Here is a 16,500-nt window from a genome sequence, read left to right as displayed (position 1 = left end):
ATCTTCCGGAGGGGACGACTCCACAATGGCGAAGTCTTTCATCATCGCCCTAGAGGGCCCAGCTCTCACCTGGTTCACCAGATTGCCTCCGCTGTCCATTGATTCCTGGAGAAGCCTCAGGGACAAGTTCCTGCTCAACTTCCAAGGGTACCGCCCAGACACCGACGCATTGGTCGAGCTCTCGCTCTGCAAGCAGCTGGAAAAGGAGACTCTGTGGGAGTATTACCGCAAATTTTTAACACTCAAGTCACAGCTGCCCTCAATCGATGATCAGATCGCTATCCACTATGCTATCAGCGGCCTTCGCGCCGGCGTCCTCTACAGCCACTGTATCAGAGATCCGCCCAAGAACCTCCAGGAGCTATATCAGCTCTTCGAAAAATATGCCAAATCCGAAGAGCTCCACCAGCGCAAGGTTGAGTCGCAGCGGAAACCCAAAGATGCTCCACAGTCCAGCCGCACGTGGACGAGGACTCCGCAGCCAGACCCCAGTCGAGACGGCCGCAATCAGCAACAAGTGCACAATATCGCCAACCAGCACCCCGCTGCTGACGCCCCTCGTCGCCAGGAGTATCCCCCCCAGGGCCGCGGAAACGGAACTCGCGGTAGGGGTCGGGGCGGGTGCAACCGCCGCGCCGATTCTACTGCCTCTTCCATGGCGAAGACTGCGCCCACCAAACCAAAGACTGCCCAGAAACGAAGGCCACCAGAGACAGGATGGCACGGGCGCAGCCTGCCGACAACCCCAGAGTTGTCGCACACACTTACCAGCAACCCCCTCCACCATATATCCATGCCCCCGCTCCGCATCCACCGCACCACGTTTACCAACACCATCCGGAAGTACAAATCGTACCTCCCCCACCCCCACCACCACACCAACAACATCAAAACATCCCCCATGCTCCAAAGCAGGAAGACTTCGCCGATCAGCCATATCGCGGAGTCATTCACATGATAACTGGGGGGTCCAGCACTGACTTTGACACAAAGCGGCAGAAGCGGGACCACTACCGCAGCATCAACCACGTCGCCGTCACCGGCCCAGTCGTGCAGACAAAGTGGTCCCACATACCGCTAACCTTCGACGCACGAGACGTCGACCTTCGCAGCGCCTCCCACTGCGACGCCATGGTTATCAATTGTAGCGTGGCAGGCTGGGACCTGCACAAAGTCCTAGTTGACAATGGCAGTCAGGCGGACATCATCTTCCTCCACGCCTTCGATCGCATGGGCATAAGCCACAGCCTGCTCAAGCCTTCGGACAACCCGTTGTATGGTTTCGGCGGCAAAGGCACCTTTCCTGTCGGTAAAATAAAGCTGCCTCTTTCCTTCGGTGTAGCACCCAATGCCCGAAGTCAGCAAGTAACCTTTGATATCGTGGATATGGTATATCCATACAATGCCATCATGGGCTGGGGCTCCATCAATAAGTTCGAAGCAGCCATTCACGGACTGTACCTATGTATGAAGATACCAGGTCCGTTAGGCGTCATTACGGTCTATGGCAATCAACAGACTGCGCGCAACATCGAGCGAGACTTCGTGCCCGGTCAGAGAAACGTGCACTGCCTCACGGCACAGCGCGAGGTCCCCGCGCCCGCCAGCCCAACCAATAAGCAGCACGACAAGGCACAGCTGCAGAGCAACGACGGGACCAAGACTGTCCCCCTCGATCAGGCCACGCCCAAGCAGACAGTCACTATCAGCGAAGACCTCACTTCGCATGAAGAGGAGAAACTCCTCTGCTGCCTAACCAAGAATAAGGATGTCTTCGCCTGGTCTGCCCTCGATCTGGTCGGAGTCAGCCGATCCATAATTGAGCACAGCTTGGGAATTGACCCTTCGGTGCGACCAAAAAAGCAGAGGCTTCGCAAAATGTCCGACGAAAAGACAGAGGCCGCCAAGGCGGAGGTGCACCGCCTCCTGGAAGCCAAATTCATCGAGCCCGTGGCTTATCCTACGTGGCTCTCCAATGTTGTAATGGTGCAGAAAAAAAGCGGGAAGTGGCGCATGTGCATAGACTTCACCAGTCTCAACAAGGCCTGCCCAAAGGACAATTTCCCGTTGCCGCGGATCGACAAAATAGTCGATAGCGCGGCCGGATGCGAGGTCATGTCACTCCTCGATTGCTTCTCTGGTTACCACCAGATATACATGAAGGAGGAAGACAAGGCTAGCACCAGCTTCATAACACCCTTCGGCACATATTGCTTCATCAGAATGCCGGAGGGACTCAAGAACGCCGGGTCCACCTTCTCCAGACTCACCACAATAGTGCTCGAAGGGCATGTTGGCAGAAATATATTTACATATGTGGACGACATCGTCGTCGCCAGCAAGAGCAAGGAGGACCATCTCGCCGACCTCGCCGAGACATTCGCGAACATGCGAGACGCATGACTCCGCCTAAACCCGGAAAAGTGTGTCTTCGGCGTTCGCCAAGGCAAAATATTGGGCTACCTGGTATCACACCGCGGCATCGAGGCCAACCCAACCAAGATCCAGGCCATCGTAAATATGACGCCTCCGCAGTCCGCCAGGGACGTCCAGCGCCTGACAGGCAGATTGGCCGCTCTCAACAGATTCATCTCCAGGTCCGCCGAGCGAAGTCTCCCCTTCCTCAAAACACTCCGCGGTGCAAAAGACTTCGCCTGGGGACCGGAGCAGGCAGCGGCCTTCGCCTCACTAAAACAGTACCTGTCGGAGTTGGCTGTCCTCACAAGCCCCGACTCCTCGCTCCCCCTATTGCTCTACGTCGCGGCTTCGCCGCATGCGGTCAGCGCGGCACTAGTGCAGCAGCAGACAGTTGAGGGCGTGGTCAGGCAGTGCCCTGTTTACTATGTCTCCGAAGTACTGACACCGTCCAAGTGCAACATGACAGAGCTGGAGAAGATTGCCTACGCAGTCGTTATGTCTTCGCGCAAACTGCGCCACTACTTCGAAGCATTCAAGGTCCGAGTCACCTCAGACAGGGGACTCGGCGAATTGTTCAGAAACCCGGAGGCATCGGTGAGGATTGCCAAGTGGGCAGCCGAATTATCCGGCTACCACATCAGCTTCGAGCCCAGGACAGCCATCAAGTCACAAGTCCTGGCAGACTTCGTCGTCGACTGGACTGGGCCAATAACACAGCAAGACCCGTCCGCAGAAAAGGTTTGGACGATCCATTGCGACGGCGCATGGTGCCATGCGGGGGCAGGCGCCGCTGCAGTCATCACATCACCAGCCGGGGTCAAGCACAAATATGCAGCACGCCTCAGCTTCGCTCTGGAATCCGACAGATGCACTAATAATATAGCAGAATATGAAGCAGTCATCCTCGGCCTCCGCAAGCTAAGGGCCCTCGGAGTCACCACCTGCATCATCAAAACAGACTCCAAGGTAGTTGCCGGCCAGGTCGAGAAAGACTATGCAGCAAAGGACCCCGCACTCATGCAATACCTCGCGGCCATCCGAAGTCTCGAGAAACAATTCAAGGGATTCACCCTGCAGCATGTGGATCAGGCCAAGAATGAAGAGGCCGACGCATTGGCCAAGGCCGCCGCCAGGGGCGAGTCCTTGCCCTCCGACGTGTTCTTTCACATTATCGGCACGCCAGCCGTCCGGAGCCCCGAAGGGCTCCAAATAACTAATGACAGCGAGGGCCACCGCATAGTCAACCTCATCATGACCGAAGACTGGCGGGCACCAATAACCCTGTTCCTACTGGGGTACTATCATCCAACCGACATCAGCGAGGCCAAGCGCCTCAGACATCGAAGTCGGGACTTCGCACTGATTGAAGGCCAACTCTACAAGAAAGGGGTCAGTCAGCCAATGCTTAAGTGCGTCACCGAAACCGAAGGCATCCAAATCCTACGCGAAGTCCACAGTGGCACGTGCGGCTCACACGCAGGGCCAAGGGCCCTAGCTGCTAAGGTGATCCGCCAAGGTTTTTACTGGCCCACAATGATCTGCGCTGCAAATCGGGTCACAAGGTCCTGCGAAGCCTGCCAGAAGTTTTCTCCTCGGTCAGGCAGCCCCTCGCAGTATACAAAGCTGATCGCCCACAGATGGCCTCTCCAGCGCTGGGGCCTGGACATTGTCGGGCCCCTGCCCACCGCTCAGGGGAACCTTAAGTTCGCCTTCGTCGCTGTCGAATACTTCACCAAATGGATCGAGGCAAGGGCTGTTTCCACAATAACGTCAAAAACTGCCCAGAAATTCTTTTGGCAGAATATCATTTGCCGCTTCGGAGTACCGTCTGAACTAACAGTTGACAACGGCAAGCAGTTTGACAGCCAAGACTTCAAGGATTTTTGCTTCTCCATCGGCACCAAGCTTGCCTTCGCTTCAGTCTATCATCCGCAGTCTAGCGGAGTTGTGGAGCGCGCCAATGGGAAAATCTTCACAGCTGTCAAAAAGATGCTCATCGATGAAAAAAAGGGCAAATGGACCGATTTGTTACCCGAGGCAGTCTGGGCACTAAACACGACTGAGTGCAGGGCGACCGGGTTTACTCCTTTCCGCCTTCTATACGGATCGGAGGCCATGACCCCACAAGAAATAAAACATGGGTCCCCGCGAACAGTTCCATCAGCCGTCCCCGACGTGGACGAGCCAACTTCAAAGGATCTCATTGACGGAGACTGAGTCTTCGCCCTGCAGGCCCTAAACAAGTACCAAGCCCAGACAAAAGCATGGCGCGACCACGCAGTCATCCCGAGGGAATTCAGCGAAGGGGACCTCGTACTCGTCCGAACAACTCGGACAGAGTCTAGGGGCAAGCTGGAGCCCAAGTGGGAGGGCCCCTTTATAGTCAAGACGAAAGCTTCCCCCAGCGCTTACAGGCTCACAACGCCAAACAGCGAAGACCTGGAGCACTTCTGGAACATCGACAACCTCCGCAAATTTTTTGTTTGACTCATCAGGGCTGACTTCGCCCTTGTAATTCGCAAAAACAATCTTATACCGGCCCGCACTCTTTTCCTCCCGGGGGGTGAGGTTTTTAACGAGGCGGAGCCATGTAATATATGTGTGAAAAATCTCCCGCAAAAACATGCGTCGAAAAAAGACCGCGACGACAGTCTTCGACATTCGACCAATACGAGGTCACCGCGAGGCTAAGCGCTAGCCACCCTCGCGTGCGACAAATCCGCGCAAAAGTCGCCTAAGGGTGCAGCCGGAAAAAACCGAAGTCTACCGCGAAGACTATCCGCGCAGAAGTCGCCTACGGGAGCAGCCAGACTAGCACAACAAGTGCGAAAAAACCGAAGTCTACCGCGAAGACTATCCGCGCAGAAGTCGCCTACGGGTGCAGCCGGACTAGCACAACAAGTGCGAAAAAACCGAAGTCTACCGCGAAGACTATCCGCGCAGAAGTCGCCTAAGGGTGCAGTCGGACTAGCACAACAAGTGCAAAGAAACCGAAGTCTACCGCGTAGACTATCCGTGCAGAAGACGCCTAAGGGTGCAGCCGGACTAGCACAACAAAAGCAGAAACGACAACATCAAACCATCCGCGCCGAGACCGACTATACGCGCACCAGCACAGCATAACAAAACACACCAGACCAAGTACACAACACCTTCGCAGGCATATGCAAGCGAGGGCACACAACCTCATCATACAAGCCTTTACACATATACAAGCGAGGGCACCACACTCTACATCGGCTCAACCTTAGGAATAATTCCCATCTCCCTATAATTAAATAACATTACCTAAGCTCCTCACCCGCAAAAAGACTTCGCAGTTCCCCTTCACCTGTACTCACGGCGGCCGGCAAAGACAACAGTTCCTGCCGGCCAGCCCTACTCACACGAAGCCAACCCCCCTCCGCCCCACTAACTCTACGCTTCGCGACCGCCCTTCGTCGCCGGCGCCTAGTGCTAGGACCAGGCACATCTTCTGTGTCCGCGGCGCGCGGTGAAGCCTCCGCCGCAGCCACATCCAAGGCCGCAAAGTAGTCCAAGTCCTCCTCCGACGACTCCTCAGTCCACTCAACCGACCTCCCAGAGTCAGCAAAATCAGAAAACTCAGATGCAGATCCACCACATTCATTACCACCATCCGCGGTCGAAGCCGCCAAAAATTTAGTAGTGGCGGTTGCGTGCGCAGGCCCAAAATCTTGAACCTGCGCAGCAACCAAAATTTAGCAACATATCCAAAATTCCCTAACTATCTACACCCACTACGCCACCTGCGGAGCCTCCGTCGTTGCCTCCGCCGCCACCGCCGCAGGATCTTCAGCACTCGGCGCAGCGGCTGCGAGGGCATCAGGCGCGCCTTCGGTGGTCTCTGGGGGCAAGTCTCCGCCGGCCGCAGCAGATGCGGAGGTATCCGGTGCGCCTTCTGCGATCTCCGGGGGCGGCTCCAGGGCGGCCCCGGACACGGCCTCCGCCGGGGTCGACTCTGGCTCAGGCGGCGCGCTATTCAACGCCCCGAAGTCGTCCACCCTCTCGCCACGCGCCGCCTAAGACACAACACACAAAATTCAGCAAACCCACACACAGCCCAAATCCAGCAAACGCCAAACAAACGAAAACGTTACCTGAGCCCTCGCCGTCTCGGCGCGCTCCCTGACCACCTCGCGACCGTGCGGACCCCACATCCGGTCGTAGATGGCCCCGGCGGATTCCTTCACTACGGGGTCCTCAACCTTATAGATATCTCGCTCAAAATCTTCATCGGCTTGGTCGAAGACCTCGAAGTGCCGGCACCCTTCGCGGGAGAGCGCGTTCATCGCCCCCTCGAAGGTGACCAGGGAGGCATACGACATAAACCCCTCCACGACAGTAGGGAGTGCCTGCAGCTCCTCCTGCACCCACTCCAGGCAGCAAAGTCCGGGCTCTCGGTCCGGCACTTCGAAGTCACCGGTCCGCGCGCCCAGCTCATGGTACGTATCCATAAGCTGTTTGCGCGTCCGTTCAGCCTCCGCGCGCGTCGCGGCCTCGGCCCTCTCCACGCTGCTCTCCAGGGCGATAAGCCGCTCCTGCAGCTGCTCGGCGCGCTCCCTGGCAAGATTGCCCTCCGCCTGCGCAGCCTGCGCCTTGACGAGGGCCTCGTTGGTCTCCCTCCTCTCCCCCGCCAATTGGCGCCGGAGGTCAGCCTTCTCTCCCTCCAGCGCGGCCACCTTGTCCGCCAGCTTGCGGCACTTGCTGTCGGCGGCCGATTTTTCGCGGACGGCGTTAGCATGTTGTGTCCGAAGTCTCTCGACCTTGGTAGACACAACTGCCGTGAGGGCCCCCGACGCTGTGCGGTTAGCGAAGTCAGCCACCTGCAGAACACACATAAGACCGCGGCCCCGGCAAAAAAAACAAAGTCTAGCTCAGCGGACCTGACTTAGCGCCTCCGTCACCTCTTTCAGCCGGCGGGACGCAGCGCCCGCCTCATCCCTGACAGCCGCGAGGGCCAACACCTCGCCTCCGGCGCTAAGAGCCCCGCCCTTCGCCTTCGGCACTACGGCAGCCGTCGTCGTCGCCGCGGCAGGCGCAACTATAGCAAGTTGGCCTTCGTCCGACCCTGCGACGTATCAACGAATAAATAGAAAAAAAACGAGCCAACGACTTACCACCAAGATAGTCCTCCACACTAATATCGGTGGCGAAGTCGGCGACACGATTGCCTGCCGACGGCAACGCTCGGGCCGCCTTCGCGACCTCCGGCACTCTGCTGGACGGCGGCACAACCTTCGTCGATTTGGAGCCTCCGGCGCCTGCCGTTGCCTCCGGCGCTTTGCTAGCCGCAGGGACGCCCGACTTCGCCGCCAGCGGCGGCTTGCCTCCGCCGGGGGCCGCAGCCTTCGCAGCCCCCCGCTGCCTCTTCGGCCTGGCTTCAACGAGCCTGACAACCGCCTGGCGCTTTTGTGCAGCTCCCTGGCGATCCTTGTCCATCACTGCCGACACAACAGCAGCAATATTCCGCCCATAAGGAAAACTCTCCATTCACGAACCATGCGAGATGTAAAAAAGTCCTCGCCAGCCGCGCGGGGGATAGGAACATTCCTAGGCCAACAACCCCCGGTAACCCTCAGCATCCGAGCCGAAGACTCCCGGAGCTCGGGCGAAGACATCCTTCCCCCCGGGGTCGCGCATGTCCTCATCAACTCTCTAGCAAAACCATCAGAAACCCCAAGTCCTCCCATAGCAGTACCCCTCCCATAGCAGTACCTAATTTTCTCTTCTTAGAGGATGGGGCGGCCGCCGGCGCAGGGTCGTCTCCAGTCTCCACCACCGGCTTCTTCCCACGGCGGTCCACATCGTCTTGACCAGGATAGCCGTCATACGGCAATTGATTTAATTCAAAAACTCTGTTCAAACGGTCATTCGACCCGCGGATATCGCAGCTGCGCTGGCCCTCTGTCCTCGGCACGTAACGTCCAACGAGCCGCACCGCCCCATCCTCCGCCTCACGCACAAAGGCGGCCGGATCGCGGCTTTGCAGATTCAGCGCGAAGGCGGGACTTCGCACCACCCTACCACCATGAAAAGGCATCTGGCGAGGGCACACTTCGCCCAACGCCCAGCCATGCGCCAAGGGCCATACCCCGTACGCCACAAATTCCTCAACCAAATCGCGCCCACTGCTCAGACCAGCGGCGCACCGAAGGGCCCCTTCGTCCGCATCCTCCTCCGCCACTTCAAAGGGCGGGTACGCTGAGTAAAAATGAGAACACATCTCGGACACGGGGAGTCCCTCATGGCCTTCGACGGTACCCTCAGCAACGTAAAACCAAAACTCATTCCAGTTGCCCCACTTGTTGTGGGCGCAAGGAACCAACTCGACTACCTGCATCGTGGTCTTGCCGGTCTTCGGCGTGAACGTGCAGGACCCAAACTGAGCAACTTCGTCTCCAATCATCCTCTTCTGCCAGTGCAAACAATAATACTTCGCAAAAACTTCGACCGATGGCTGTCCGCCGTACGAAGTCGTCGCCCAGACATACTTCGACAGAGCCACCACGGCATTCGGTGTCAACTGATGTATCTGAACGTTAAACCTGCGCAGGACTTCGCCAACAAATCGGTGCGCAGGTAGGCGGAGACCGGCGGCGAAGAACGCCTCGAACACAACCAACTCGCCCTCTGGCTCGGGGACTTCCTCCGTCCCCGGGACACGAGCAACTCCGCCGCCGAAGTAACCCAACCGCTGCATATCTTGCACGCGGACCGACGACATCCGCGACACGCCAAAATCAACAGAATCGTCGGCGCGCAACTCCTCCGCCATCAAACTACTCAGCGTCTCCTCAGACGAGGCGTCGGCCGGCGGCGAGGGGTCGGCCGGCGGCGTAGCGGCAGCGGAAGAAGAGGAGGTCGGCATCGCTACGTACCGTCGGCGGCGGCGGGCGGTCTGCTTCACTCGAGCCAGATCTCTGACGAACAAGAGCACGGCGGGCAGACGAACAGCAAGACGGTGAAAAAGGCGGCTAGGGTTTTCACGGAGCGCGGAAAGTGAAGTTCAAAAAGCACCGACCCCCGCCCCCTTTTATAGACAGGGTGCGGCTCTTCGGGAAACCCGCAATCCAACAGGGCGCGATGCTTCGGGAAACCCGCAATCCAACAGTACGCTGTCAATCAACGGTCATATCAAAAACCCCCGCGGAACCACTTCGAGCGAGGGCAGCGTCTCCGCCATCTAGCGACGTCTTCGGCACCAGGTGACTTTGTCGAACTGGTCCCTCGGAGGGCAAATGTTGGGGCGAAGGCAAAGACGCCACCCTTCGCTCGAAGCCTTCGCTGCAGTCGCTGATCTGACAGAGACAAAACGGGCAGGGACACCCTTCGCCGGTTCGGCACCAGACGAAGACCTACGACGACGTCATCCCATGGTGCGGCCTCGTTTGCTCAGAGGCCCAGCGTGTGATCCGGCCCATTGTAACGGGCCCTGCGTGGCCGCCGCGTGTTACGGGCCTAATTTGTAAAGGCATCCCTGCAATTACAGTCTATAACCCCGCTTTATGGGAATATTCTGGGGATAACCTAGGTAGCTGAGGGCACATGCGTCCTTAGCACAAGTCGCTGGGCGCTCAGGTACCTATAAATACCCCCACACAGTGCCCGTGAGAGGCCAGATTAACAGACCTATTGCCATCTAGCACGTAACCCTGTTAAGGCTACTGTTCACCCTTGTTGGGCCCCCTTGCGAGTTGAGAGCAAGTTCCAACATCAACTAAATCGAATGTCTATTAAAATATCGAATCCGATATCATTTGGTTTGATCCGTCGACATCTGGCTAAAACTCAACCTTGTAAATTTTTTCTCAAACAAATTCATTTAGAATTCAACAAATAAAGTTTTCAGTTCAAAGTAATCTTGACCCCGTGTGTTATCTGAGAAATCGTGTTCGAAGATAATGATGTGGTCTGGTCCGTTATTTCTTGCTCTACTCTGAGCATTCGGGTAGCAGATGAATTTATCGGGTCTCAGTTATATCAAAAGAAATCTCCTAGTTGGCAATGTCATTTTGGTTTGACCAAGTTAAACCTCATTTATATCTAGATACTAGATTTAAATCTAAGAGCACAAATATATATGGATTAGTGTGTAAAAAAAGAAGAAAGTAAAAAAATATCTTTTCTATCCTATCCCCACGCGGCCCTCCCTCAGATTTTTTTTCATTGGCCGATGGCCTTATCACCTCGCCTGATATTCCTGGAGGCCGCATCCCAGCTTCTTCTTCCTCACACGCATGCCGACGCTTTCCTCTCCAGCCGATGTCCATCTCCCTTCCAGCACAAACATGGCCGCCTCTCCGAGCCCCATCGCCCATGGCAGCCGTGCCCTGCTCCCAGCTCCCTCACCTCCCCCATGGCCGAGCGCCCTCTCCAGCCACCGGTGCTCGCCAAGCCCATCTCCCATGGCGCCCAGCCCAGTTTCCAGCGCCCTCCTCCATCACCGCGCACCTCTGGTCGCTTCAGCTCATCTCCCTCGCCGTGGAGCTCTCTGCGTGCGCCCCTGGTTCCTGCACCCTGGCCTCCCTCATCTTCCCTGGGTCCGGCCATAGCTGGCCGCCGCTGCTCCATCTCGAGTCGCGCTCGCCCAGCTCTGTTGGCTGCGCCCTCCCTGCCGCAGCTCGCGCCTGTCGTCCTGCTTACTCGAGCTCGCCCCGGCCTCCTGCTCCCTCCAGCCCTTCCCATGGTGTTACTACTGCTGTAACAAGTCCGACAGAAGAACCATCCAATGCAGGCCCACGAAGGGGATCCAGGCTGCGCCGGCCTAGTACTCGGCTTAGGGAGTTTGTGTGAGTTGTAATTGAGATATAAGGGAATATTGATTAGGGAAAAGGTATCAGACTTGTAATAAGAATTCTGGACAGACTGTCGCTCTGCCTATCTACTCTACCATCTGCTCTTCTTCCTGTCCAAGTCTTCTTCCTCCCTCCTGGCATCTCCTAACAATTGGTATCAAAGACCTCGTTTCGGTCTGGAGCAGCACCACCGTTACTATACTCGCCGACAGAAGGGGTTGGGAGCCATGGATCCCAACCTCAAGTCCATGTTCGAGGAGATGATGAGATTGATGCGGACGGAAGTTTCCAAGGAAATCGCCAAGGGTTTCGCTGACCATGACGCAATTCTGAATCAGAGATTCACTGATTTATCTGTGGCTGAGGAGAACCGCAACGTTCGCATCCAAGCCCTGGAGGAAGCTGCCACTGAATTTGATCGATCCTTCACTGCATGGAAGCCGGAGATCGAATCTTCGGTGTCTGACATCCGCCTGGAGATCTCCAAACTCAACAAGTTCTTCGAGCGCGATGCGCGCGTCAACTCCGCATCCCAGCCGGGTGTTCTCGGCACCGAGTCGGCTCCTTCGCGACAACCTTCCGGATCACGCGCTGATGGGCCAATCGGCCACCGCACTGACAATCATACCCGGGATGATGAGTCTGGGGCCCTCGGACCCCAGACCCGTCACCCGGTCAAGGGTACGTCGGATCCATCCTTCTCTGTACCTCATATTCCACATGATCAGTTTGTGCCGCATTCGTACAATCAGTCTCAAGGGGGGTTCCATCCTCGTGGTCATCTTCCCCAGATGCCTTTCCACAAATTTGATGGGACCAATCCACGTTTGTGGCGTTCACGTTGTCAGAATTACTTTGATATGTATTCTGTCGATCGCGATGTGTGGGTTAAGGTGGCTACTATGTACTTAGAAGGTCCGGCTGCACGATGGTTTCAATCCATGGAGCGTAGGCTCACTCATGCGCCATGGGATACATTTTGCACACTCCTTATGGATCGTTTTGGTCGTGACGAGCACGAGGTGTTGATTCGTAGATTGTTCCACATTAAACAGTCTGGATCCGTCTCTGACTATATTGCATCGTTCACTGAATTAGTCGATCAGTTGCATGCTTACGAGTCTGTCACCGACCCACTTTACTACACTACTCGTTTTATTGATGGTTTACATCCCAGCATCCGTTCTTCTATTTTGATGCAACGGCCTCCGGACCTGGATACTGCTTGTGTGCTCGCCTCTTTGCAGGAAGAAGAGTTTATTTCAACAAAGAAGCCTGAGTACAAGAGACAAGTTGATCCTGTTTATTCAGTTAAATCAGAGTACAGGCCAACGACTAAACCTGCATATCCATTGCCTTCCCCACCATCTCTGGATGATAACAAAGTGATGGAGTCAGCGAAGCCTGCTCCTACTGGAAACAAACTTGATGCCTTAAAAGCTTACAGAATGGCTAAAGGTCTCTGTAAAATTTGTGCTGAAAAGTGGTTCAAGGGTCACAAGTGTTCCCCTTCTGTGCAGTTACATGTAGTTCAAGAAGTTTGGGAACTGTTGGGATCTGTTGATGCTCAACCGTCCGAGGAGACAGTGGAGTCCTCTTCTCAGCTGTTTATAACTCTTTCTCAGGCTGCAGTGACTGGTACTGAGTATTCCAAAACCTTGAAATTTCTAGGAATTATTGCAGATCATCAAGTGTTGATATTGGTTGATAGTGGAAGCTCTCATTCTTTTATCAGTTCCACTTTGGCTCACAAGTTACCAGGAATATCTGCTTTGTCCATACCCTTGCGTGTATCTGTCGCTAATGGATCTCAACTTGTCTGCACTTCTGAACTCCAGCACATTCAGTGGTCTGTGGATAGTATTCAGTTTACTACTACGTTCAAGATCCTTCCACTATATTGTTATGACATTATTTTAGGTATGGATTGGCTTGAGTCCCACAGTCCTATGGAGGTTCACTGGGAACAAAAATGGATGTCAATCCAGTCAGGCCCTACTACAGTTTTATTACAAGGCATATTACCCAATATTCCTCCTACTACAGTTATTCAAGTATTGGTTGTCACCCCGGAATGTAATGCAGTGGATTTCAGTCTGTTACCTTCCGCTATTCAGACCATTCTGCAGGAGTATGAACACTTATTTGAAGCTCCTACCCATCTTCCACCAAGTAGGGCTTGTGACCATTCTATTCCATTAATTCCAGGCGCCAAACCGGTTAACATTAGACCCTACAGGTATCCACCTAGTCTTAAAACAGAGATCGAACGCCAAGTTCAGGACATGTTGGACACTGGAGTGATCCAACACAGCCATAGCGCTTTCAATTCCCCTGTTCTTTTGGTCAAAAAGAAGGATAATACTTGGCGATTTTGTGTTGATTTCAGACACCTTAATGCTCTCACTGTTAAACGTCAATTTCCTATACCTGTCATGGATGGCATTTTTCATGAGTTGTCTGCAGCCAAATGGTTCACAAAGTTGGATTTACGGGCAGGTTTCCATCAAATATTACTCCAACCAGGTGAAGAGCATAAAACCGCTTTTTCCACTCATGAAGGGCATTTCGAATTTCGAGTATTAGCCTTTGGGTTAACTGGAGCACCTGCAACCTTCCAAGGGGCAATGAATGCAACGCTCAAGCCCCTACTAAGGCAGTGTGTTATGGTGTTCTTCGACGACATTCTTATTTACAGTCCTTCTTTTGACCAACACCTCATCCACATTCGGTCAGTGCTGGACTTGTTGAAGCACGATGACTGGAGGATCAAATTATCCAAGTGTTCTTTTGCTCAGCAACAACTGTCTTATTTGGGCCATGTTATCAGTTCTGATGGTATATCTACAGATCCAGCTAAAATTGATGCCATTGTCACTTGGCCTCTTCCCTCCAATACCAAAGAACTTCGCAGTTTTCTTGGTCTTGCTGGCTATTATCGCAAGTTTGTGCGTCATTTTGGAGTGATTAGCAAGCCCCTAACGAATCTATTAAGGAAGAACTCTCTCTTCATATGGACCACTGAGCATGACACTGCATTTTCTACACTCAAATCTGCATTACAGTCTGCCCCAGTACTATCTCTGCCTGATTTTACCAAGCCTTTCTGTATCGAAACTGATGCTAGTGGCAAGGGTGTTGGTGCTGTTTTGATGCAAGATGAGCATCCCATTGCATTTGTCAGCAAGGCATTGAGTTCTAAAACTTTGGGTTTATCCACTTATGAGAAGGAATACCTAGCAATTTTGCTTGCTGTTGAGCAGTGGCGTCCCTATCTGCAATATGGGGAGTTTATCATCAAAACAGACCATAGAAGTTTGTCTCATTTGTGTGACCAGCGGCTACACACACCTTGGCAGCAAAAGGTTTTTACTAAATTGCTTGGACTCCAATACAAAGTATTGTACAAAAAGGGATCTGACAACAGTGCGGCTGATGCCCTTTCCAGAATACCACATGTACAGCCTGAGTTGTCAGCTATATCAGCAGCAACACCAGCATGGCTCCATGATGTGGTTTCTAGTTATGAAGCTGATGACAAGGCACAAGAATTACTTACAGCCTTGTTAGTCAACCCTGATTCTATTCCTCATTTTACATTACACAAAGGGGTGCTTCGTCACAAAGGCCGTGTCTACGTGGGAGCCCTTCCTTCCCTCCACACTAAGATCATCTCTGCTTTCCATGATACAGCACTTGGTGGTCATTCCGGCATTCCAGTTACCCTTCGCCGTATTAAACAATTGTTCTTTTGGCCGGGTATGAATGCTTCAGTTCGTTCTTTTGTCAGCTCGTGTGAAGTTTGTCAGAAAGCTAAACCGGATCGTAATCGTTATCCTGGGTTGCTTCAACCTTTGGCAATTCTTCAGGCAGCTTGGCAAATTGTTTCCATGGATTTTGTCACTGGTCTTCCTAAATCCGGACATGCTGATTGCATACTCGTGGTTATTGACACATTTTCTAAATATGGTCATTTTCTACCACTACATCACCCCTACACAGCTGTTTCTGTTGCCCGTCTTTTTCTTGACAACATTTATAAGCTGCATGGTCTTCCTGTTGCTATAGTTTCTGATCGAGACCCGGTGTTTACTGCAAGGTTCTGGAAAGAGCTGTTTTCGTTGGCCGGAGTTCAGCTGCGTATGAGTACATCATACCACCCACAGTCTGATGGTCAGACCGAGCGTGTCAACCAGTGTTTGGAGACTTACCTTCGCTGCTTTGTCAATTCTTGCCCTGCCAAGTGGCTTCAATGGTTATCCCTGGCTGAATATTGGTACAATACCAGTTTGCATTCATCCATTGGTCGTTCGCCTTTTGAAGTTCTCTATGGACGGTCTCCTCATCATTTTGGTTTGACAGCAGTGGATACCTGTGTTGTTCCTGATCTTCATCAATGGTTATCCGATCGTGCCCTTATGACTGATGTGGTCAAGATGCATCTATCCTGTGCCAAGCATCGCATGAAGAAACAGGCAGACAAGGGCAGATCAGAACGTGTGTTTTCAGTTGGTGATTCAGTTTTCGTCAAGCTGCAACCGTATATACAAACATCCTTGTCTCGTCGCTCCTGTCAGAAACTTTCCTTCAAGTATTTTGGTCCTTTCACCGTCGCTGCTAAAGTGGGCTCCGTGGCTTATAAACTGGCGTTGCCAGCCTCTTCTTCCATCCACCCGGTGTTCCACGTGTCCCAACTTAAGCCTGCTGTCCAACGTCCAGATCATGTTAGTGCAGTGCTTCCTGACATGCTTCATGATTTACAGATTCCGATGCAAGTGCTTCAGGAACGTCATGTTCTTCGCGGCGGTTCCATGGTGCACGAAGCCCTCATTGTTTGGTCTCATCTCCCTTCGGACCTGGCAACTTGGGAAGATGTTGTTCGCTTGCGCCAAGAGTTTCCCGCTGCTCCTGCTTGGGGGCAAGCAGGTTTTCAAGGGGGAGGGAATGTTACTACTGCTGTAACAAGTCCGACAGAAGAACCATCCAATGCAGGCCCACGAAGGGGATCCAGGCTGCGCCGGCCTAGTACTCGGCTTAGGGAGTTTGTGTGAGTTGTAATTGAGATATAAGGGAATATTGATTAGGGAAAAGGTATCAGACTTGTAATAAGAATTCTGGACAGACTGTCGCTCTGCCTATCTACTCTGCCATCTGCTCTTCTTCCTGTCCAAGTCTTCTTCCTCCCTCCTAGCATCTCCTAACACATGGCGCTCGCCCCTCGCCGCGTTTCCCTCTCGCTAGACGCACAACCTTGGCCCTCACGTCG

At 53.8% G+C, this 16,500-nt stretch overlaps 1 protein-coding gene across 1 annotated transcript; it reads left to right on the top strand.

The window, feature by feature from the left end:
• The first annotated feature begins 10,653 nt into the window (after positions 1–10,653).
• LOC100383802 (uncharacterized) lies at positions 10,654–11,618 on the top strand. The gene has a single exon (NM_001176436.2). The coding sequence runs from the start codon at positions 10,702–10,704 to the stop codon at positions 11,230–11,232; it is 531 nt and encodes a 176-aa protein (NP_001169907.2). The 5' UTR covers positions 10,654–10,701; the 3' UTR covers positions 11,233–11,618.
• The last annotated feature ends 4,882 nt before the right edge of the window (positions 11,619–16,500 follow it).

The sequence above is a fragment of the Zea mays genome, chromosome 7 (genome assembly GCF_902167145.1).
Source record: "Zea mays cultivar B73 chromosome 7, Zm-B73-REFERENCE-NAM-5.0, whole genome shotgun sequence".
In the NCBI taxonomy this organism is placed as follows: domain Eukaryota; kingdom Viridiplantae; phylum Streptophyta; class Magnoliopsida; order Poales; family Poaceae; genus Zea; species Zea mays.
This window is presented reverse-complemented; position numbering and strand designations above follow the sequence as displayed.